The sequence below is a fragment of the Rutidosis leptorrhynchoides genome, chromosome 2 (assembly GCF_046630445.1).
Source record: "Rutidosis leptorrhynchoides isolate AG116_Rl617_1_P2 chromosome 2, CSIRO_AGI_Rlap_v1, whole genome shotgun sequence".
Lineage (NCBI taxonomy): Eukaryota > Viridiplantae > Streptophyta > Magnoliopsida > Asterales > Asteraceae > Rutidosis > Rutidosis leptorrhynchoides.
The window spans coordinates 670,229,797-670,255,000 of record NC_092334.1 but is presented as its reverse complement, the minus strand read 5'-3'; the positions used below and the strand labels follow the sequence as shown (position 1 = coordinate 670,255,000).

The 25,204-nt window shown below is 33.7% G+C and overlaps 1 protein-coding gene across 1 annotated transcript; it reads right to left on the bottom strand.

The window, feature by feature from the left end:
• Positions 1-175: 175 nt before the first annotated feature.
• Positions 176-3,708, bottom strand: LOC139890256 (BEL1-like homeodomain protein 11). The gene is made up of 5 exons (XM_071873148.1): positions 3,653-3,708; positions 2,608-3,376; positions 2,109-2,479; positions 1,736-1,796; positions 176-475 (listed from the first exon to the last, which is right to left on the bottom strand). Exons 2-5 carry the CDS (start codon positions 3,289-3,291, stop codon positions 176-178), a joined length of 1,416 nt encoding a protein of 471 aa, XP_071729249.1. The 5' UTR covers positions 3,292-3,376; positions 3,653-3,708.
• Positions 3,709-25,204: the final 21,496 nt, after the last annotated feature.

The following is a 25,204-nucleotide window of genomic DNA, read 5'->3' as shown; positions in this document are numbered from 1 at the left end:
TTTATTATTACATACTTATTGCTTTATTATTACATTTTTTGAAACTGTATATGTTTACATAGAAGCTAATTAGCCCCGAACAAAATTTTCAGTATACCTTCAACCAAATCCACCATTCATATTTACATGTTGATGTCACAAAATCATGTAGCAATTGAGGATCATTAAACCTTGATCAAGTCACAAAATCATGTAGCAATTGAGGATCATCAAACCTGTACTGGTCTGCTAGATCTATATGCCTTTGTCCAACGTATTCGTTCATTTCATTATCGTTCACAAAATCAAGATTTGGATTCTTTTGCAACGTTTTCTCTTTGTCGTCTGATGATGACGTCTGATCTATTGCTGCCTTACCTACTCGGTCTGGTGAAGATGATCTATTCAATTCTTGATCACAAAATTCTTCTTTGTACATGTCTTCAACCATTGGTTTCCATAGGCGTACACGTGCATTAATAAACCAATTTGCAATCTATTATACATATGGAAATGCTAATAAAACTTAGTTGATTTAAACAACATTTTATGTTGTGCTTCTGCATTAAAAAGTTGTAAGACCACTCCCTATAGTCAATTACCCGCTCATTACCCGCTAGTTATCCGTCATTACCCGTAATGAACTATAGGCACGGATTAGTTATCCGTCTTAGTTACCCGCACTCACCATGGATTTAATGGAAGTATATATGTTAGTTATAGCAATTGTGGGTCCCAATGGCTTTTTATTGTTTGGACTTGATGCTTTATTGCTTGTATATTGTATATTAAGAGGAGTATTGTTTTAGCCATTATAGAAAGTGTTTAGTTATGGGTTAGTTATAGAATATTGGTGTTGATGTGGAAAGTTAAGAGGATGAATAGTTTAGTTACGATAGGGAGTGACCTAAAGATGTTTGTTTTCTTGGCAACCCTTAAGGTTGTCTTTAAGATTAATTTACAAATAAGTCATACTAGTTATTAGTTATTGAACCCTCGCTTCGCGCCGGGGGTTCGATTTTTAATGTATTTTATTGCGTTTAGTAAAATTATTTTGTGGCTAATGATGATGTCGTTGAAGCGCAACTCGAGTCGAACTAAAAGGTATAACCCGTGAGAGATTTAAATATTATTTTAAATTAACAATATATGTGCATCTCCGCGTTTCGCTATGGAATTGTCGACTTTTAAAAATTTAACGCAAAATCAACGTGTATGAAAAGTACCCCAAATATTTAGCGTTTTTAAAAAAGCGTCCGTTTTGCGTATAGCTAGTGACATTGTGTTCCTAAAATTATTTCGAGTTTAACGATGGTGTCGGAAAAATTTAACTCGTTGCGAGCGAGAAGATATGACCCGTTTAATATTTGGGTGGAGTTTATTTAAGATTTTTTATGAAAATGGTTATTTGACACTTTACTCCCTGTTTGGGGGGTCGATTTGAATTTTTAAAAAAAATGTGGGGGCCTTTGTTGGTAAAATGAAATTTAGTTAAAAATTAAAAAAAAAGGTGAAAATCTAAAATGCCCCTGGTACTATTCATAACTTTTATCTAGTAGTTAATATGTAAATTTATGTGCCATTAGCAATCATTTTCGTTGCAACTCGTAAGAGAATGATAATCCGGAACTAATTATTCTAAATAAAAATAAGAATTTAAGTAAACGTTAATCAATTGATAAACGAAATTTAAACACCCCTAACTACGCACCTATAACAATATAATTACACAAGTATTAAAGAATTGTATATATACCTGACTTCTCGTGAGGCCGGTTTGTCTTGCAAGCATGATCTTCTCTGAATCTTTGGGGTAACTACACATAAATGTTACCGCAAAGTTAGTTATTACGCAACTAATATAATCATTATATGCATATTTGACACTCTTGTTAGCGACCTAAGCGTTTATATAATTTTTTAACGGCAAACACACAAACTCAACATGATTTTTACACGAATATATACATAAGGTCGACTTGAAGCCATGACATTAGGACTTGAACCCTAAGCGTTTATATCATAAATCAAAAAGTTGGACAAAACGCTATTATAAATATAATTAACATAACCAACCCGTCTATATTGTCATCTCTAACTCAAAAAATGAAACGTTGAAGAAAACATACGGATTAAGAAAATGCTCGAAAAGCCAAGCACGAAGAATTGAAACCGAGCCTTCAGGCAAGCCTCTTTGTGGTCTCCAAGAATGACGCATGACATGGCCAAGTGGATTTAGTGTTCGTTGTTGTCTAAGCTGTTTTTCAACATTACGCAAGCGAGGCAAAGTTCTGTCTGATGAATCATCTTGTTCTCCAAGGTTTTGTCGGGTTACTTGAATTTGGGCGTTAATTGTATCCCTTAAGCAGCGAAAGTGTCTCGAAATTGTTTGATGAGCTAGTGATGTATATGATCTAGCAGCCCCACCACCAGTTATCATATCTAATGATCCCTCAACAATTCGTAATTGTTGACAGTATTCGCGATATTTCCTATCTACCTAAAACATAATTATGCGACAATCGATTAGTATATTTCAAGAAAATTAAAATTTTGTGTCAAAAGTTACCATATATATTGGTATTGAATGGCATATTTGAATTGAAGTTTCTAGGGGTAAGAATGTACCTCATCTAACATGGAGAAAAGTTTATTCATCTTGTTTTGAAGATCATTTTTCTCTGAAGCCGAAAGTTCACATGAAGAACTTGAACTAGACTCGATTTTGGAATTGTTTTCGTCAAGTTTATGTAAATTGTTGTGTTTATTCATCTTTAGTTGCCTCAAAGCTTCATGAATATTCACCACTTCTTCAAGAAATTCTTGTGATGGTTTAAGATATCTTGAATTGTAAATTCTTGGAACAACACCAGATGGGATTTGGTAATTAGTACCCGAAACCGAGCATTGAACATTGTTCATAGTTTGGTCAAACGACGAAAAGGGAATGTTTTCGATTTTATTGCCTCTAGAACTATTATGATCACTTGAATCTTGAATATGAGGATTCAAGTAATTGTATTGAAACGATGGTAAATCCATGGAAGATGAACTTATTTGCATACCAAGACTAAGGGACAACTCTTGATGATTATCAAGTCTTGAAAGATTTTGAGGGTTTGACTGCGTTTGACCCGACAAAAGGTTCAAGAAAGATGGGTCAGATAAATCATGGTCATGGTACATAATATCAATAGGAGGAGAAGATGATTCTTGAAGAGAATTAAGTTGTGATTCTTGTTGGGTTGAAAGATAGGAACTTGGAAACACATTTCTTTGATGGTTTGTTGCAGTTGGATAATAAGTAGCCATCTTAATTTAGTTTCAAGAAATTAGTCACTATCACTCAAAATTTCATTTGCTGGTGAATGATTCCTTTAGAAGCTGGTGAAGATACCTAATTTGATAAGAATACACAAAAAATAAATGTGAAAGAATCTATCTAAAAATAAAAACTTTTGATCATCCATATTCAGCAAAAATTTCAACTTTTTTTTTTTTTTTTTTTTCTGAAGAAAGTTATAACTTCAAACAAATACTTACATATATCGAATGCTTTGTTATGAATATTTCAACAAATTTACAAAGTAAACTCAAAACCCACATAAAAGTTACAAACTTTTTATGATATCTGATCATGGGTCACTTAGATTATGGAGTAAATATTGAGTACCTTTGATCTTTAACAAAGATGAGTATGAAGACAGAACCAAAGCTGTGGAAATAAATTCTTCCTAAAAGGGAGACAAAAATGGATATGAACAAGAAGATGTATAAATATCCCTCATATTATTATTATTATATATTATATATAATAAAAACCATAATTAATATTGAATTACTAATAAAAAACAAACACACCAAACCTTCTAATCATTGAACAATGACCATCTCAATTCCCCAGTAGACTCAAACAATGAATTGAATGATGAAGTGGCAATAATTGGATGTGAAGCAAATAATATGACAAAAGACAAAGATCATATATAAATTAATTATCATAAAATTTTGTATAGTTGAAGAAACACCCAGCTCATTGATTAATAATATAAAATAGCATAACGACAGTCTCATTGTCGATTATTCATAGTAGTATTAATTATGTAACAAGTTAACCTGCTATTCGTACGTGTGGACCATGTTGTAGTAATAAAAATTTAGATTTAAATGTCAAGCTATAGGAGGGAAAGAATTATGGGTGTTGCTTAAAATGGGTGGTTTGATTAGTAGAAACTAAAAATGATTGCTTAAAAATAGAAGGATTAATTTTTGGAGTCTAATTCTAACCACCAGTTGGTAGACCTAAATTAATTAATCTTCTTCTTATTGTTCTTCCTCTTCAACCTTCAATCAAAGCATTTTTTTATTGTTGCAAGTAGTTGTTGTTGCTTGCAGTTTATGACATTGATTTTTAAATTCTTCATACAGCTACCATATTCTACCAAACTCTTCTCATATATTTGTTGTTGTAAATGTACGTTTTTAGTGCTATTGGATATGATATTCTTTGTAAGAAAGTTAATGTGGACTTGTTACTTAATTGGATAACATACAAGTTACTAAAATTTAACAAAAATTTTCAGCAAGTAACTCAACTATAAAACCGGGTCAAGATCAAAACTGATAAACAAGTTCATCCCCACGAGCGCAAAACATATCCATGTGAACTTCAAGTTTAGTTCTTCTCAAATGAGATGGAATTATGAATAAAAGAATTGATTATAGGTTACGATTTGACTAGATTGACTCTATTTAGTAGTTATCTGTGACTAGAATTAGGATTAGGATATCTAAGAAAATTAGATAACTTGATTACAAGTATTATCTAATTCTTTTTCCCCTATAATAGCTATTGCTTTTATTTTCATTGTAATTCGAGTATTTTGTTATCAATAAAATAAACTTTTAGAGTTTTACTCAGTTGAGGTGCGCCTTGTTTATCCATCATTGTATTAGGGTTTGTCGAAATACGCTTTCACTTCATGCGTAATTAGAGTGTGTTTGATCGTACTAAATAATTCGTTCAGTGCATTTGTTGAAAGGACCTGTCCTAATCCACCTGGACGAATACATTACATTTGGTTACATCGTGAGGTACTTGACCTCTATATGATATATTTTACAAACATTGCATTCGTTTTTAAAAGACAAACTTTCATTTTCATCGAAAGTTGACAGGCATGCATACAATTTCATAATATATCTAAACTATAAATGACTTGATAATATTCTTGATGAACTCAATGACTTGAATGCAACGTCTTTTTGAAATATGTCATGAATGACTCCAAGTAATATCTCTAAGATGAGCAAATGAACAGCGGAAGATTTCTTTCGTACCTGAGAATAAACATGCTTTAAAGTGTTAACCAAAAGGTTGGTGAGTTCATTAGTTTATCATCAATATTCATTTCATCATTTTAATAGACCACAAGATTTTCATTTCTCATAAATACACATCTCATATCAGGCATTTTGCAAACTGCATAGAGATAAAAATCATTCATATGAATTGAACACCTGGTAACCGACCTTAACAAGATGCATATAGAATATTGTAGTGACCCGAACTTTTCCATGTTTATATATATTAATTGAGATTGATATTTACATGATTAAATGTTTCCAACATGTTAAGCAATCAAACTTGTTAAGACTTGATTAATTGAAATATGTTTCATATAGACAATTGACCACCCAAGTTGACCGGTGATTCACGAACGTTAAAACTTGTAAAAACTATATGATGACATATATATGGATATATATATATATAGTTAACATGATACTATGATAAGTAAACATATCATTAAGTATATTAACAATGAACTACATATGTAAAAACAAGACTACTAACTTAATGATTTTTAAACGAGACATATATGTAACGATTATCGTTGTAAAGACATTTAATGATATTCATACATGATAATATCATGATAATATAATAATTTAAAATCTCATTTGATATTATAAACATTGGGTTAACAACATTTAACAAGATCGTTAACCTAAAGGTTTCAAAACAACACTTACATGTAACGACTAACGATGACTTAACGACTCAGTTAAAATGTATATACATGTAGTGTTTTAATATGTATTTATACACTTTTGAAAGACTTCAATACACTTATCAAAATACTTCTACTTAACAAAAATGCTTACAATTTCATCCTCGTTCAGTTTCATCAACAATTCTACTCATATGCACCTGTATTCGTACTCGTACAATACACAGCTTTTAGATGTATGTACTATTGGTATATACACTCCAATGATCAGCTCTTAGCAGCCCATGTGAGTCACATAACACATGTGAGAACCATCATTTGGCAACTAGCATGAAATATCTCATAAAATTACAAAAATATGAGTAATCATTCATGACTTATTTACATGAAAACAAAATTACATATCCTTTATATCTAATCCATACACCAACGACCAAAACACCTACAAACACTTTCATTCTTCAATTTTCTTCATCTAATTGATCTCTCTCAAGTTCTATCTTCAAGTTCTAAGTGTTCTTCATATATTCTACAAGTTCTAGTTACATAAAATCAAGAATACTTTCAAGTTTGCTAGCTCACTTCCAATCTTGTAAGGTGATCATCCAACCTCAAGAAATCTTTGTTTCTTACAGTAGGTTATCATTCTAATACAAGGTAATAATCATATTCAAACTTTGGTTCAATTTCTATAACTATAACAATCTTATTTCAAGTGATGATCTTACTTGAACTTGTTTTCGTGTCATGATTCTGTTTCAAGAACTTCGAGCCATCCAAGGATCCGTTGAAGCTAGATCCATTTTTCTCTTTTCCAGTAGGTTTATCCAAGGAACTTAAGGTAGTAATTATGTTCATAACATCATTCAATTCATACATATAAAGCTATCTTATTCGAAGGTTTAAACTTGTAATCACTAGAACATAGTTTAGTTAATTCTAAACTTGTTCGCAAACAAAAGTTAATCCTTCTAACTTGACTTTTAAAATCAACTAAACACATGTTCTATATCTATATGATATGCTAACTTAATGATTTAAAACCTGGAAACACGAAAAACACCGTAAAACCGGATTTACGCCGTCGTAGTAACACCGCGGGCTGTTTTAGGTTAGTTAATTAAAAACTATGATAAACTTTGATTTAAAAGTTGTTATTCTGAGAAAATGATTTTTATTATGAACATGAAACTATATCCAAAAATTATGGTTAAACTCAAAGTGGAAGTATGTTTTCTAAAATGGTCATCTAGACGTCGTTCTTTCGACTGAAATGACTACCTTTACAAAAACGACTCGTAACTTATTTTTCCGACTATAAACCTATACTTTTTCTATTTAGATTCATAAAATAGAGTTCAATATGAAACCATAGCAATTTGATTCACTCAAAACGGATTTAAAATGAAGAAGTTATGGGTAAAACAAGATTGGATAATTTTTCTCATTTTAGCTACGTGAAAATTGGTAACAAATCTATTCCAACCATAACTTAATCAACTTGTATTGTATATTATGTAATCTTGAGATACCATAGACATGTATACAATGTTTTGACCTATCATGTCGACACATCTATATATATTTCGGAACAACCATAGACACTCTATATGTGAATGTCGGAGTTAGCTATACAGGGTTGAGGTTGATTCCAAAATATATATAGTTTGAGTTGTGATCAATACTGAGATACGTATACACTGGGTCGTGAATTGATTCAAGATAATATTTATCGATTTATTTCTGTACATCTAACTGTGGACAACTAGTTGTAGGTTACTAACGAGGACAGCTGACTTAATAAACTTAAAACATCAAAATATATTAAAAGTGTTGTAAATATATTTTGAACATACTTTGATATATATGTATATATTGTTATAGGTTCGTGAATCAACCAGTGGCCAAGTCTTACTTCCCGACGAAGTAAAAATCTGTGAAAGTGAGTTATAGTCCCACTTTTAAAATCTAATATTTTTGGGATGAGAATACATGCAGGTTTTATAAATGATTTACAAAATAGACACAAGTACGTGAAACTACATTCTATGGTTGAATTATCAAAATCGAATATGCCCCTTTTTATTAAGTCTGGTAATCTAAGAATTAGGGAACAGACACCCTAATTGACGCGAATCCTAAAGATAGATCTATTGGGCCTAACAAACCCCATCCAAAGTACCGGATGCTTTAGTACTTCGAAATTTATATCATATCCGAAGGTTGTCCCGGAATGATGGGGATATTCTTATATATGCATCTTGTTAATGTCGGTTACCAGGTGTTCACCATATGAATGATTTTTATCTCTATGTATGGGATGTGTATTGAAATATGAAATCTTGTGGTCTATTATTATGATTTGATATATATAGGTTAAACCTATAACTCACCAACATTTTTGTTGATTTTAAGCATGTTTATTCTCAGGTGATTATTAAGAGCTTCCGCTGTCGCATACTTAAATAAGGACGAGATTTGTAGTCCATGCTTGTTTGATATTATGTAAAAACTGCATTTAAGAAACTTATTTTGTTGTAACATATTTGTATTGTAAACCATTATGTAATGGTCGTGTGTAAACAGGATATTTTAGATTATCATTATTTGATAATCTACGTAAAGCTTTTTAAACCTTTATTGATGAAATAAAGGTTATGGTTTGTTTTAAAATGAATGCAGTCTTTGAAAAACGTCTCATATAGAGGTCAAAACCTCGCAACGAAATCAATTAATATGGAACGTTTTTAATCAATAAGAACGGGACATTTCAGTTGGTATCAGAGCGTTGGTCTTAGAGAACCAGAATTTTGCATTAGTGTGTCTTATCGAGTTTGTTAGGATGCATTAGTGAGTCTGGACTTCGACCGTGTTTACTTGAAAAATGATTGCTTAACAAATTTTGTTGGAAACTATATATTTTTAACATGTGAATATTATGTGATATATTAATCTCTTAACGCGTTTGATATTATGTGATAGATGTCTACCTCTAGAACAAGTCCCATTGACTCACCTAATAATAATGAAGAGTCAAATGTAAATTGGAATGATTCGTGGACTGATTCACAAGTTCCCGAAGAGGAACCGGAAGAAGAGTCGGAACCGGAAGAAGAATCGGAACCGGAAGAAGAATCGGAACCGGATGAAGAAATAGAACCGGTGGGGGAAATAATAAAACGGTTAAGTAAAAGAAAATCCTCAACCAACCGACCAAGGTTAATTATGGTCAATGGTGTTTCCGCCAAGGAAGCAAAATATTGGGAGGATTACCAATTCTCCGATGAATCGGATTCCGACGAGAATTCCAATGATGTTATAGAAATTACCCCAACTGAATTTAAAAAGGCAAAAGAAACTAATAAGGGAAAGTGCATAAAAATAGAGAAATCTAATTCCAACCCCGATGAACTTTATATGTATCGTCAACCCCCGAAGTCCTTAAGTTGTAACAATGACCCGGGAACCTCTAAACCACCAGGTTTTTCTAAACCAATGTGGAAAACGACGGCTCGTATTAGGGGAACATCATATATCCCTAGAAACTTGGCAACGAACCAAAACCGAAGAAGAAGAAGAAACAAGCGAGTCGGAATAAGATAGTTGTATTCGTGTGGTGTAATATATGTAATATAGTGTGCTTATGCTTTAAGATATATGTAAAAATTGCTTGTATTAATAAGTATTTTTTTATGAATCTAACTCTTGTCTATTTTACAGTATAAAAACACAAAATGGATAGACAACCCAATATTTTAAGAGACCTACCCGGAGACATGATTGATGAAATCTTGTCTAGAGTCGGTCAGAATTCTTCGGCACAACTATTTAAGGCGAGATCAGTTTGTAAGACATTCGAAGAACGTTCCAAGAATGCCTTGGTTTATAAAAGGCTTTCGTTCGAAAGATGGGGGATATCACATTGGGAAATCCATAAGTTACGATGAGTTTACTTTGACGCATATATTGCGGGGAACCCAAATGCTATTTTATGCAATGGGTTAAGAAATTATTTTGACTCAATATATCCGAATATTGGACTTCATGATTTAGAAAAAGCGGCTAACATGCAACATAAAGAAGCATGATGCTTACGGATTAGTAATGTTCGCTTCTCACCAAAGTGAGAACAAGAACATCGGGCTACAACTATTAAACAAAACGTTCCCACAAGTGACGGAGTCGGTAATTCGGGTAAGAAATGAGGTTTTTAGATTGTTACGGGACTGTTGGACATTACGTAACCCTCGTCCCTTTGACAACGTTACAACACGCTGTCTTATCAACGGCCATAACGGTTATGTTCCACAAGACCAAGGATGGGAAGTAATCCTAGTAAAACCAGAATGCATGACTTGTTTCTGGACGTATGAATTTCGTGTCTTTATTACCTTTGCTGAACGACTTGTGTACTAGCTAGAATTATCTTCACAACCATCTTGTATCAAATTTATTGTGTGCTATATTTCATGCTATATGTAAAATAAGCGGTATTGTAAGTTTGTAAAATATTGTGTAAAAGTTTGAACGCGAAATATTATTATAACCAGTTTTTCATATAGAATTGTAGTAGTTGAATTGTATATTAGCTACTAAGTATGAACTTAACGGGTAGGTACTACCCGAATTTAAACTTATAAAATGCTAATATGAAGAAAAAGCTTTTATAAATGAGTTCATATTATGCTACGAAATACTATTAACTACTCTTAATATTCTGTATGATTAACTTGTTCCATTTGACTATTTTGAAGGAAATGGCACCGACTACTCGACACACCGTGAATATGAATGAAGAGGAATTCCGTACTTTTCTAGCTTCAAACATAGCCGCAGTACAGGCTGCGCTACATACCAACAATAACCTTGGATATAGCAGTACAGGAAATCATGTAGGATGCACCTACAAAGAATTCACTGCCTGCAAACCTTTGCAATTTGATGGAACCGAAGGACCGATCGGATTGAAACGGTGGACTGAGAAGGTCGAATCGGTGTTTGCCATAAGTAAGTGTACTGAAGAGGATAAAGTGAAGTACGCTACGCATACCTTCACAGGTTCTGCGTTAACATGGTGGAATACCTATCTAGAGCAAGTGGGACAAGACGATGCGTACGCACTACCGTGGTCAGCATTCAAGCACTTGATGAATGAGAAGTACCGTCCCAGAACCGAGGTCAATAAGCTCAAGACAGAACTTAGAGGGTTACGAACCCAAGGATTTGATATTACCATGTACGAAAGACGATTCACAGAATTGTGCCTATTGTGTCCGGGAGCATTCGAAGATGAGGAAGAGAAGATCAACGCGTTTGTGAAAGGATTACCGGAAAGAATCCAAGAAGATATAAGTTCACACGAGCCCGCCTCCATACAACAGGCATGTAGAATGGCTCACAAACTAGTGAACCAGATTGAAGAAAGAATTAAAGAACTGACTGCTGAAGAGACCAATGTGAAGCAAGTCAAAAGAAAGTGGGAGGAAAACGGTGATAAGAATCACCAATACAACAACAACAGCAATTACAACAATAATCGCAACAATTATCCCAACAATCGCAACATCAATCGTAACTACAACAAACGGCCCAACAACAACAACAACAACAGCAACTACAACAATCATCCCAACAATAATAATAACCGTAACAACAACAACAATCAGAAGCAGCTATGCCAAAGGTGTGAAAAGTATCACTCGGGGTTCTGCACCAAATTTTGCAACAAGTGTAAAAGAAATGGTCATAGCACGGCGAAGTGTGAGGTCTACGGACCAGGGGTTAATAGAACGAAAGGAACAAATGGTGTCGGAACGAGTAATGGCGGAGCAAGTAGTGTCGGAGCAAGTTATGCCAATGTAGTTTGTTATAAATGTGGAAAACCGGGCCACACTATTAGAAATTGCCCGAACCAGGAGAACACGAATGGACAAGGCCGCGGAAGAGTTTTCAATATTAATGCGGCAGAGGCACAGGAAGACCCGGATCTTGTTACGGGTACGTTTCTTATTGACAATAAATCTGCTTACGTTTTATTTGATTCGGGTGCGGATAGAAGCTATATGAGTAGAGATTTTTGTGCTAAATTAAGTTGTCCATTGAGGCCTTTGGATAGTAAATTTTTACTCGAATTAGCAAATGGTAAATTAATTTCAGCAGATAATATATGTCGGAATCGAGAAATTAAACTGGTTAGCGAAACATTTAAGATTGATTTGATACCAGTAGAGTTAGGGAGTTTTGATGTGATAATCGGTATGGACTGGTTGAAAGAAGTGAAAGCAGAGATCGTTTGTTACAAAAATGCAATTCGCATTATACGTGAAAAAGGAAAACCCTTAATGGTGTACGGAGAAAAGGGCAACACGAAGCTACATCTTATTAGTAATTTGAAGGCACAAAAACTAATAAGAAAAGGTTGCTATGCTGTTCTAGCACACGTCGAGAAAGTACAAACTGAAGAAAAGAGCATCAATGATGTTCCCATTGCAAAAGAATTTCCCGATGTATTTCCAAAAGAATTACCGGGATTACCCCCACATCGATCCGTTGAATTTCAAATAGATCTTGTACTAGGAGCTGCACCAATAGCTCGTGCTCCTTACAGACTCGCACCCAGCGAGATGAAAGAACTGCAAAGCCAATTACAAGAACTTTTAGAGCGTGATTTCATTCGACCAAGCACATCACCGTGGGGAGCTCCTGTTTTGTTTGTCAAGAAGAAAGATGGTACATTCAGGTTGTGTATCGACTACCGAGAGTTGAACAAACTTACCATCAAGAACCGCTACCCACTACCGAGAATCGACGACTTATTTGATCAACTTCAAGGCTTGTCTGTTTATTCAAAGATTGACTTACGTTCCGGGTATCATCAAATGCGGTTGAAAGAAGATGATATTCCAAAGACTACTTTCAGAACACGTTACGGTCATTACGAGTTTATGGTCATGCCGTTTGGTTTAACTAATGCACCAGCTATGTTCATGGACCTTATGAACCGAGTGTGTGGACCATACCTTGACAAGTTTGTCATTGTTTTCATTGATGACATACTTATTTACTCAAAGAATGACCAAGAACATGGTGAACATTTGAGAAAGGTGTTAGAAGTATTGAGGAAGGAAGAATTGTACGCTAAGTTTTCAAAGTGTGCATTTTGGTTGGAAGAAGTTCAATTCCTCGGTCACATAGTGAACAAAGAAGGTATTAAGGTGGATCCGGCAAAGATAGAAACTGTTGAAAAGTGGGAAACCCAGAAAACTCCAAAACACATACGCCAGTTTTTAGGACTAGCTGGTTACTACAGAAGGTTCATCCAAGACTTTTCCAGAATAGTAAAACCCTTGACTGCATTAACGCATAAAGGGAAGAAATTTGAATGGAATGAAGAACAAGAGAAAGCGTTTCAGTTATTGAAGAAAAAGCTAACTACGGCACCTATATTGTCATTGCCTGAAGGGAATGATGATTTTGTGATTTATTGTGACGCATCAAAGCAAGGTCTCGGTTGTGTATTGATAAGGCTAAAAAGGAACATATATTTCATAGCATTATCCCCCAAGAAAGACAAGATTTTAGTTGCAATTGTTCCATTTTCAAGTGATATTCGTTTATATTAAATAAGTGCGAAGACAAAAGGCAGATTCGACAAATTGAAGACAAAAAGGTCCAAAAAGCTCAAAAGTACAAGATACAATTAAAAAGGTTCAAATTATTGATGAAGAACGTCTAAAAATGACAAGAGTACAAGTTACAAAACGCAAAGTACACGATATAAAATAGTACGCAAGGACGTTCGAAAATCCGGAACCGGGACATGAGTCAACTCTCAACGCTCGACGCAACGGTGTAAAAATTACGAGTCAACTATGCACAAGAATAAAATATAATATTTAAATAATTCATAATAAGAATAATATTAAATAATAAAAAGTTGTTAATTTAGCATAGTTCAGGGGTCGTAAATGAAAATTCAATTTCATATTTTGCCTATAAAAGGCGATGATTATCGATCAATTGAAAAGCATCCCTTTTTCTATCCTAAAAATCTATTATCAATATCAATATCTAAAAATCTCTATCATAATGTTAATGTAATAAGATATAACAATAATCTTAATTTTAATTTTAAATTATGATAATAATAAGATTTATGATAGAGATCGTTTGAGTGTGTAAGTCGAAATTCTATCCGTGTAACGCTACGCTATTTTTAATCATTGTAAGTTATGTTCAACCTTTTTATATTAATGTCTCGTAGCTAAGTTATTATTATGCTTATTTAAAATGAAGTAATCATGATGTTGGGCTAATTACTAAAATTGGGTAATTGGGCTTTGTACCATAATTAAGGTTTGGGCAAAAGACCGACACTTGTGAAAATTGGACTATTGACTATTAATAGATGGGGGGTATTGTCTAATTGAGTGACAACTCATTGGAGTCTATCGAACCTATCTTCAAATTAATTATCCTAATAATTAATAATGATTATGGTTGTCCTATTTAGTGACGTTCATATGGAATCTATTATAATCATTTAATTAATTATTCGGGTTGGGTAATTGATTATTCAAACTGATCAAGTGGGTAAATTAATATTCATATCTAATCAAAACAGGGGTAGATTACATACAGTGATAACTGGTGTAATTGTTGACAGAAGTGATAACTGCGTCACAGTTTAAATCCTTAATTAGTTGGAATATTTGACTTCGGGTATAAGGGTAATTTGACGAGGACACTCGCACTTTATATTTATGACCGATGGACTATTATGGATAAAAATCAGATAGGTATCAAATAAACCATGACAAAGGACAATTAACCCGAGTAACAATTAATTAAAATCAAAACGTCAAACATCATGATTACGGAAGTTTAAATAAGCATAATCCTTTTATTTCATATTCTATCGCAATTTTATTTATTGTTATTTTATTTATCGTCATTTATTTATTTTACGCACTTTAATTATTGTCATTTATCTTTACGCTTAAAAATATAAAATCGACAAACCGGTCATTAAACGGTAAAAACCCCCCTTTTATAATAATATTACTACTTATATATATATATTTATATAAATATAGTTTTATAAAAATATAGTACGTAATCACTAGCTCCCTGTGGAACGAACCGGACTTACTAAAAACTACACTACTCTACGATTAGGTACACTGCCTATAGTGTTGTAGCAAGGTTTAGGTATATCCCATCCGTAAATTAATAAAACTTGTGTCATATTTTGTAGTATTTCCTAGTAAAAATAATACTATTTCGTACCCTCACGCTACATCATCAAGTTTTTGGCGCCGCTGCCGGGGAGCGCTAAAACGCTATATTTTTAATTATAATAATATTGAAATAAAATATAATAATATAATAATATTGAAATAGAATATAATAATATAATAATATTGAAATAGAATATAATAATATAATAATATTTTAGAATCAAAATTTGATACGTAAAGTTTTAAAAAGTCGTATTTATTAAATACTTCAGGGGTATATTATGTAACTTGTAATTAATAATTTCTATCATATCGCTTTCATGTGAATAGTAAATTAATTAATTTCTTTTCATTTACTATTCATGAATAGTAAATGAATAAAAAAAAAGTTTTGAAAAAAATAATAATTATAAAAAAATTATTAATTTGTAAAAAAAATCGTTTTAAAAAAAAAAAACGTAAAAAAAAAAAACAAAAACGTAAAAAAAAAAAACAAAAACGTAAAAAAAAAAAAACGTAAAAAAAAAAAAATTATTAAAAAAAATATATATTTTTTTAAGATTTTGTCTATAAAAAAAATGTTTTTTTTAGTTTTATTACCTTTAGATTTTTAGACTATAGTCGCAACTTTTAGTATTAAGTTTAGTTTTGCCATAGTTATTTTTACTTCTATAATTTTTAGGCTTTGCCGTAAAATCCCTTAAGTGCTTATTCCTTAGACTAAGTTTTAGGTGCTTTAGAATTTTACGACGCCGTATTTCGCACTACTTTCTTATTTTTATTTTTCGACGCCTATTTTTCGACCTTTTTATGTTTCAACATTTTTCGACGCGCAATCTATTTCTTCCTTATTTCTCGATACTCTAGTTTTTAGGAGTTAGAATTTTCTATACTTCTTATCTAAATCTTAAAACGGAAAGAAAAATTATTTAAGCGGTTAAATTAATAGACGTTGACATTTTTCTGGTTCGTAGTAATAGTTGGATTTGTTAGTGGCTAGTTGTGGGCTTCCGATTTAAAGGGTCCTGGCTACCTGCTACATCTTTTGGCTATTCGAAATGTGGGCAAAATCAGAAAAGTCTATTAATTGGACAACTTATATAAGTTTTTCTATTTTTATAACTAATAGGATATTCTGTGAATGCACCGAGCAAAACGTTCACCACCTTTCATACATTCACTGCCTGTAACTCGATCAAGACATCTAGCCAATATTATCGCCGTTGATTTTTCTTTAGAATCATCATCTAGACGACCAAGTACTCCAACTCAAATTTCCGATAATCCAATTTTTAAACCCTAAATATAAAGGCTCTCACAACCAAGAACCCGGAGGATATTCAAGGACAATTCCAAGATCCTGAACCACTAATCATTCCTCCTGAACCACAAACCATTAAATCAGAATCTTCTAGTAATTCGTATTCAACAAATTCAATTATGGAAAATCTGGAACCTCTAAGTATGGAAGACCGAATGAGAGCCACACGCACGGGCCAAGGTCACGCCATTATTAAGCCAGAAGTTAATGCGCCAGATTATGAAATCAAAGGACAAATTCTACACATGGTAACTAACCAATGCCAATTCAGTGGTGCACCGAATGAAGATCCTAACGAACACCTTCGTACGTTTAAAAGAATTTGTACACTATTCAAAATCCGAGAAGTGGAAGATGAGCAGATCTATCTCATGTTGTTTCCCTGGACTTTAAAGGGAGAAGCCAAAGATTGGTTAGAATCGTTACCTGAAGGGGCGATTGACACATGGGATGTTTTAGTTGAAAAATTTCTTAAACAATTCTTTCCGGCATCTAAAGCCGTGAGACTTCAAGGAGAAATTGTTACGTTCACACAAAAGTCAAATGAAACTCTATATGAGGCGTGGACAAGATTTGGAAAGTTGTTGAGAGGATGTCCTCAACACGGATTAGATACTTTTCAAATAGTGCAAATCTTCTATAAAGGCGTAAACATCGCTACACGAAAAGACATCGACATAACAGCTGGTGGTTCCATTATGAAGAAAACCGCAACTGAAGCTTACAAAATTATTGATAACACAGCCTCCCACTCTCATGAGTGGCACCAAGATAAAGATATATATCGTTCATCTAAAGCGGCTAGAGCCGATTCTAGCCATAACTTTGATTCCGTTTCCGCAAAAATAGATGCTTTCGAGAGACGAATGGAAAAGATGAATAAAGATATTCACGCAATACGAATCAGTTGTGAGCAATGCGGTGGACCACACTTAATGAAAGACTGTCACATTGAACAAACGATGGAACAACATGAGAATGTTGTCTACATGAACCAAAGGCTGGAAAATAGTTATCAGAATAATTATCAACCGCCAAGGCCAAACTTCAATCGAAATCAAAACATTCTTTATAATTCAAAAGGACCCGACAATAACTCGTATAACCAACAAGGTCCGAATAACCAACCAACTCAAAACAACACTTTCAATCAACAAAGACCTGGCTTGTATAAACCACCACAACAAACCGAAGAGAAAAAGTCAAATCTGGAAGACGTGGTATTCAAGCTAGTTGAATCTCAAACACAATTTATTGAAACTCAAACCCAAACGAACGAGAGATTTGATCAGTCATTAAGAACTCAACAAGCTTCCATTTTGAATCTAGAAAAACACGTAGGTACTCTTGCTAGCATGATGAGTGAGAGGGAACAAGGAAAGCTACCAAGTAATACTGAAGTAAATCCTCGGAATGAGAATGTTAATATGGTTTCAACGAATTCTGAAAAACCAGCACCAGAAGATGGGAAGGTTTTAGATGAGAGTAACAATGAAGAAGTTACACCACCACCACCCGTGTATGTAAAGCCAGTGGTGGCACCATACAAACCACCCATCCCGTTTCCAAGAAAAGGAGTTGAGTATGAGCAAGTGATAGGTAATAAAGATTGTGATACCTCTGGAAAGAAGAAGAAGAAAAAGAATAAGAAAGTGCAAGAAACAAAAGCCGTAAATATAAACCCGATGAAGACAGTTCCACCAAAACCTCCACCTAGGGTAGGTGATCCGGGTGAATTTATTGTTCCTTGTCTACTTAGTGATTGTGTCATGTATGATGCACTAGCAGATTTAGGTGCAAGTGTAAGTGTTATGCCTCTTTCCTTATATAAGAGATTAGGTGTAGGTAAGTTAAGTCTAACGGATATGAGTGTTCGACTCTTTGATCAAACCATTAAGCACCCAGTTGGAATTGCTGACAACCTACCCGTTCAAGTAGGCAATTTAACCTTTCTAGTCGAATTTATTGTCATTGACATAGAAGAGGACCCAAACATTCCTCTAATTTTAGGTCGGCCATTCTTAGCGTCCACCAAGGCGTTATTTGATGTAGGAAATGGAAGAATGACACTTAAAAGTGGTGACAAATCGATCACCTTTATGATTCGAAAGTCTAAATCTCCACCAGCCAAAACCGTTGAACCAGTAAAAACAATTGGTAAGAACCATGTGCTTTTACCAACTCCAACGGTAATACTTAGCAATAATGAAACGCCTAAGTGTGGGGAAAATGAAGTAACACCTAATGATGACATGATAACAAAGAACCCCGTTGTTGATACGAAATTAAATGATCCCGTTATTAATAGTTCAATGAAGAAACTTATTAAACGGATTCGCGATGCTAGAACCAAGGGGAACTTTAAGTTATGTAACCGGTTAGTATCCAATCTATCACCTAAAGAAAAGGAGAAACTAGTTGAAATTGTGGATATTACACAGGAATCCGACCAATGGCTTAAAGAAAAAGTCACGGATATGCAAGTTGATTATGGACCAAGAGAAATTAACGACGAAGTTAATCACAATTTTGACACCACGGCTACCTAAGTGTGGGGAGATTCAAATGTTCTAAAAAGAAAATGCTATCTAGAGTTAGTTGTTCTGTTCTCGTGTAGTTCCGAGAATGGAACCCGATTGGTCTTTTCCGCTAGTAGACACTAAAGAACTAGTTTTCTCCCTCCATTCTGAATTTTTGTTTTGTAGGTTTTTTTATGAAATTAATATGCATTTTAATTTAAGTTTTTAAAAACAAAATTTACTTTAATTCATTAAGTTTAAAAAATGATTTCTAAAATTCGTCGTGAGTTAAAGACTAGGTCGTTGAGCCGAAATTGCTTTACCCGAGGGCGGGGCGACAAATTTTGTTATCATTTAATTTTATTGATCTAAAGTATGCAAAAAAAAAAAAAAAATATTATATTAATTTTTGAACGTAGGGGTTATATACCAAACTTCAAAAATATGTATATATGTTTGTATTTTATGTTATGTACACAACAGGGTAAAACAGCGCACTTTCAAAGACTAACATTAAGTTCAGCAAAAGCTACTGATTTTGACGACAAGATGCAAAACAACAAATGTGATATAATAAATGAAGGAATGAACGATGAGGCGCGCCATCTATCATTCGACGAGCTTTGTAATTACAAACTGGGTATTTTTAATCACTTTCCTACACTAATCACCCTCATGAATTTATAATTATAGTCTGATTTCATGCAAATGAGAGCATTGCATGATCTCAAGTGTGGGGAAGGGTTATAAATTCTCTCGGGTTTATACTTGGCTTATTTTCTAAATATTATGAAAATTTTAAAATTTTTTAACTAAATGAATTCAAAATCATGTTTATACATATTTATGAACGATAAAACTAGGTGTTAATGCCGAAATTATTGTTACCTCGGAAAGGACATAAATTGAGAAACAACTAAAATGCTTGAATTTATTTATTAAGATATAAAAAGACGCATGAAAAAAGCCAAGTGTGGGGAGAATGTACCAAGTTATTCAATTTAAAACATATATCACATATTTTTGTACAAGATTATTGCAGGTACTTTTGCTTTGGACGATACTAATCAGTTTTACCCGGTTTACTGTAATACATTTGAAAGAAAGATGGATCTACACGATGAATCAATTCCATCATTAAAAGGAAGTAAAGTCTTCTGAAAAAGACACGCGCTTCTTGATTTAGGTCATGAAGTTGTCATCCAGACCAGCTGTAGGTTGACGAAAAATCTAGAAAAGTCATCACTAAAATCAGCAGGAAATCCACGGACCTCAGCATCAAACAGGGTCGCCAAGTGGTCAGATTTATCCTAACCATGAGAAGGATTTATCTCGTACAATGGGGAGGCACCGTGCAAATTAGCTTGATAAGACTAATGAATCAGATCCCCAGAAAAGGATAATCTCCTTAAAGATTAAAAATCAGCTTTTAAGACTGATAATACTCAATCCTAGAGATTGACCTTAAAGATTGAGAATTCAAACTCATGGAATTCGATGATATCTAAACTCGAGCATGAACGAGAAAATATTTTGATCAAAAATACAAACCGATTTATTTTCTGAAAAACCATTTTCAATGCGTTCATTACCATTGAACGTAAAATCCTAAGAAATTCACCTGGAATCCATTAGGTCACCTGAACCAAATCGGGTGTCAACCGTAAGAACGGTGGTTGCATAGCATGGTCGGAGACAGGACCTTGTGCCAGACCGAAAAATTATAGGATGATCTTTACTATCGCTCCTACCAAGGATAGTTCTAGCATCCGACACGTTAATAAGACCATAATCATCTGCATGTCACGGGACATTGCCTTAACAGTTTCTTGTTCATCGCTTTCCTTTACAACCGGACGGTAGTTTACCGAAAGGTAATATACGGAACAAGTAAACTGGATGTGTGCTTTCCGATACCGGGATAGCAGTGGATTACACGAACCTAAAAGTTTTAGCCAAAATATTGATCCACAAATATATTTTGCAACACCGATGATGGATCAAATCAGAAAACTTATCTAGGGTAAAAGCTAGAATGAATTTTCAAAAGATCAAATGTTTTCATAAAGATCCAATTTCCTTAATGGATCTAAATTTTTATAGTCATGTGGGACTGTAAACCATATCGTTACTACCATTGTTTATACCGCCATATCAAAATCACTGATGTACAAAGTGTGAAGAATAAAGAAGTGATTCTAGTATTTCAAGACTATATTGCTTGAGGACAAGCAACGCTCAAGTGTGGGGATATTGATAAGGCTAAAAAGGAACATATATTTCATAGCATTATCCCCCAAGAAAGACAAGATTTTAGTTGCAATTGTTCCATTTTCAAGTGATATTCGTTTATATTAAATAAGTGTGAAGACAAAAGGCAGATTCGACAAATTGAAGACAAAAAGGTCCAAAAAGCTCAAAAGTACAAGATACAATTAAAAAGGTTCAAATTATTGATGAAGAACGTCTAAAAATGACAAGAGTACAAGTTACAAAACGCAAAGTACACGATATAAAATAGTACGCAAGGACGTTCGAAAATCCGGAACCGGGACATGAGTCAACTCTCAACGCTCGACGCAACGGTGTAAAAATTACGAGTCAACTATGCACAAGAATAAAATATAATATTTAAATAATTCATAATAAGAATAATATTAAATAATAAAAAGTTGTTAATTTAGCATAGTTCAGGGGTCGTAAATAAAAATTCAATTTCATATTTTGCCTATAAAAGGCGATGATTATCGATCAATTGAAAAGCATCCCTTTTTCTATTCTAAAAATCTATTATCAATATCAATATCTAAAAATCTCTATCATAATGTTAATGTAATAAGATATAACAATAATCTTAATTTTAATTTTAAATTATGATAATAATAAGATTTATGATAGAGATCGTTTGAGTGTGTAAGTCGAAATTATGTCCGTGTAACGCTACGCTATTTTTAATCATTGTAAGTTATGTTCAACCTTTTTATATTAATGTCTCGTAGCTAAGTTATTATTATGCTTATTTAAAACGAAGTAATCATGATGTTGGGCTAATTACTAAAATTGGGTAATTGGGCTTTGTACCATAATTAAGGTTTGGGCAAAAGACCGACACTTGTGGAAATTGGACTATTGACTATTAATAGATAGGGGGTATTGTCTAATTGAGTGACAACTCATTGGAGTCTGTCGAACCTATCTTCAAATTAATTATCCTAATAATTAATAATGATTATGGTTGTCCTATTTAGTGACGTTCATATGGAATCTATTATAATCATTTAATTAATTATTCGGGTTGGGTAATTGATTATTCAAACTGATCAAGTGGGTAAATTAATATTCATATCTAATCAAAACAGGGGTAGATTACATACAGTGATAACTGGTGTAATTGTTGACAGAAGTGATAACTGCGTCACAGTTTAAATCCTTAATTAGTTGGAATATTTGACTTCGGGTATAAGGGTAATTTGACGAGGACACTCGCACTTTATATTTATGACCGATGGACTATTATGGATAAAAACCAGATAGGTATCAAATAAACCATGACAAAGGACAATTAACCCGAGTAACAATTAATTAAAATCAAAACGTCAAACATCATGATTACGGAAGTTTAAATAAGCATAATCCTTTTATTTCATATTCTATCGCAATTTTATTTATTGTTATTTTATTTATCGTCATTTATTTATTTTACGCACTTTAATTATTGTCATTTATCTTTACGCTTAAAAATATAAAATCGACAAACCGGTCATTAAACGGTAAAAACCCCCCTTTTATAATAATATTACTACTTATATATATATATTTATATAAATATAGTTTTATAAAAATATAGTACGTAATCACTAGCTCCCTGTGGAACGAACCGGACTTACTAAAAACTACACTACTCTACGATTAGGTACACTGCCTATAGTGTTGTAGCAAGGTTTAGGTATATCCCATCCGTAAATTAATAAAACTTGTGTCATATTTTGTAGTATTTCCTAGTAAAAATAATACTATTTCGTACCCTCACGCTACATCATCATGTATTAATTTAACGAACGAAGGTGATTGCTTATGCGTCTAGACAATTGAAGATTCACGAACAAAATTATATGACGCATGATTTGGAATTAGGCGCGGTTGTTTTTGCATTAAAGACTTGGAGGCACTACTTATATGGGGTCAAAAGTATTATATATACCGACCACAAAAGTCTTCAACACATATTTAATCAGAAACAACTGAATATGAGGCAGCGTAGGTGGATTGAATTGTTGAATGATTACGACTTTGAGATTCGTTACCACCCGGGGAAGGCAAATGTGGTAGCCGATGCCTTGAGCAGGAAGGACAGAGAACCCATTCGAGTAAAATCTATCAATATAATGATTCATAATAACCTTACTACTCAAATAAAGGAGGCGCAACAAGGAGTTTTAAAAGAGGGAAATTTAAAGGATGAAATACCCAAAGGATCGGAGAAGCATCTTAATATTCGGGAAGACGGAACCCGGTATAGGGCTGAAAGGATTTGGGTACCAAAATTTGGAGATATGAGAGAAATGGTACTTAGAGAAGCTCATAAAACCAGATACTCAATACATCCTGGAACGGGAAAGATGTACAAGGATCTCAAGAAACATTTTTGGTGGCCGGGTATGAAAGCCGATGTTGCTAAATATGTAGGAGAATGTTTGACGTATTCTAAGGTCAAAGCTGAGCATCAGAAACCATCAGGTCTACTTCAACAACCCGAAATCCCAAAATGGAAATGGGAAAACATTACCATGGATTTCATCACTAAATTGCCAAGGACTGCAAGTGGTTTTGATACTATTTGGGTAATAGTTGATCGTCTCACCAAATCAGCACACTTCCTGCCAATAAGAGAAGATGACAAGATGGAGAAGTTAGCACGACTGTATTTGAAGGAAGTCATCTCCAGACATGGAATACCAATCTCTATTATCTCTGATAGGGATGGCAGATTTATTTCAAGATTCTGGCAGACATTACAGCAAGCATTAGGAACTCGTCTAGACATGAGTACTGCCTATCATCCACAAACTGATGGGCAGAGCGAAAGGACGATACAAACGCTTGAAGACATGCTACGAGCATGTGTTATTGATTTCGGAAACAGTTGGGATCGACATCTACCGTTAGCAGAATTTTCCTACAACAACAGCTACCATTCAAGCATTGAGATGGCGCTGTTTGAAGCACTTTATGGTAGAAAGTGCAGGTCTCCGATTTGTTAGAGTGAAGTGGGGGATAGACAGATTACAGGTCCGGAGATTATACAAGAAACTACCGAGAAGATCATCCAAATTCAACAACGGTTGAAAACCGCCCAAAGTCGACAAAAGAGCTACTTTGACATTAAAAGAAAAGATATAGAATTTGAAATTGGAGAGATGGTCATGCTTAAAGTTGCACCTTGGAAAGGCGTTGTTCGATTTGGTAAACGAGGGAAATTAAATCCAAGGTATATTGGACCATTCAAGATTATTGATCGTGTCGGACCAGTAGCTTACCGACTTGAGTTACCTCAACAACTCGCGACTGTACATAACACTTTTCACGTCTCAAATTTGAAGAAATATTATGCTAAAGAAGATCTCACTATTCCGTTAGATGAAATCCAAATTAACGAAAAACTCCAATTCATCGAAGAACCCGTCGAAATAATGGATCGTGAGGTTAAAAGACTTAAGCAAAACAAGATACCAATTGTTAAGGTTCGATGGAATGCTCGTAGAGGACCCGAGTTCACCTGGGAGCGTGAAGATCATATGAAGAAGAAATACCCGCATCTATTTCCAGAAGATTCGTCAACACCTTCAACAACTTAAAATTTCGGGACGAAATTTATTTAACGGGTAGGTACTGTAGTGACCCGAACTTTTCCATGTTTATATATATTAATTGAGATTGATATTTACATGATTAAATGTTTCCAACATGTTAAGTAATCAAACTTGTTAAGACTTGATTAATTGAAATATGTTTCATATAGACAATTGACCACCCAAGTTGACCGGTGATTCACGAACGTTAAAACTTGTAAAAACTATATGATGACATATATATGGATATATATATATATATAGTTAACATGATACTATGATA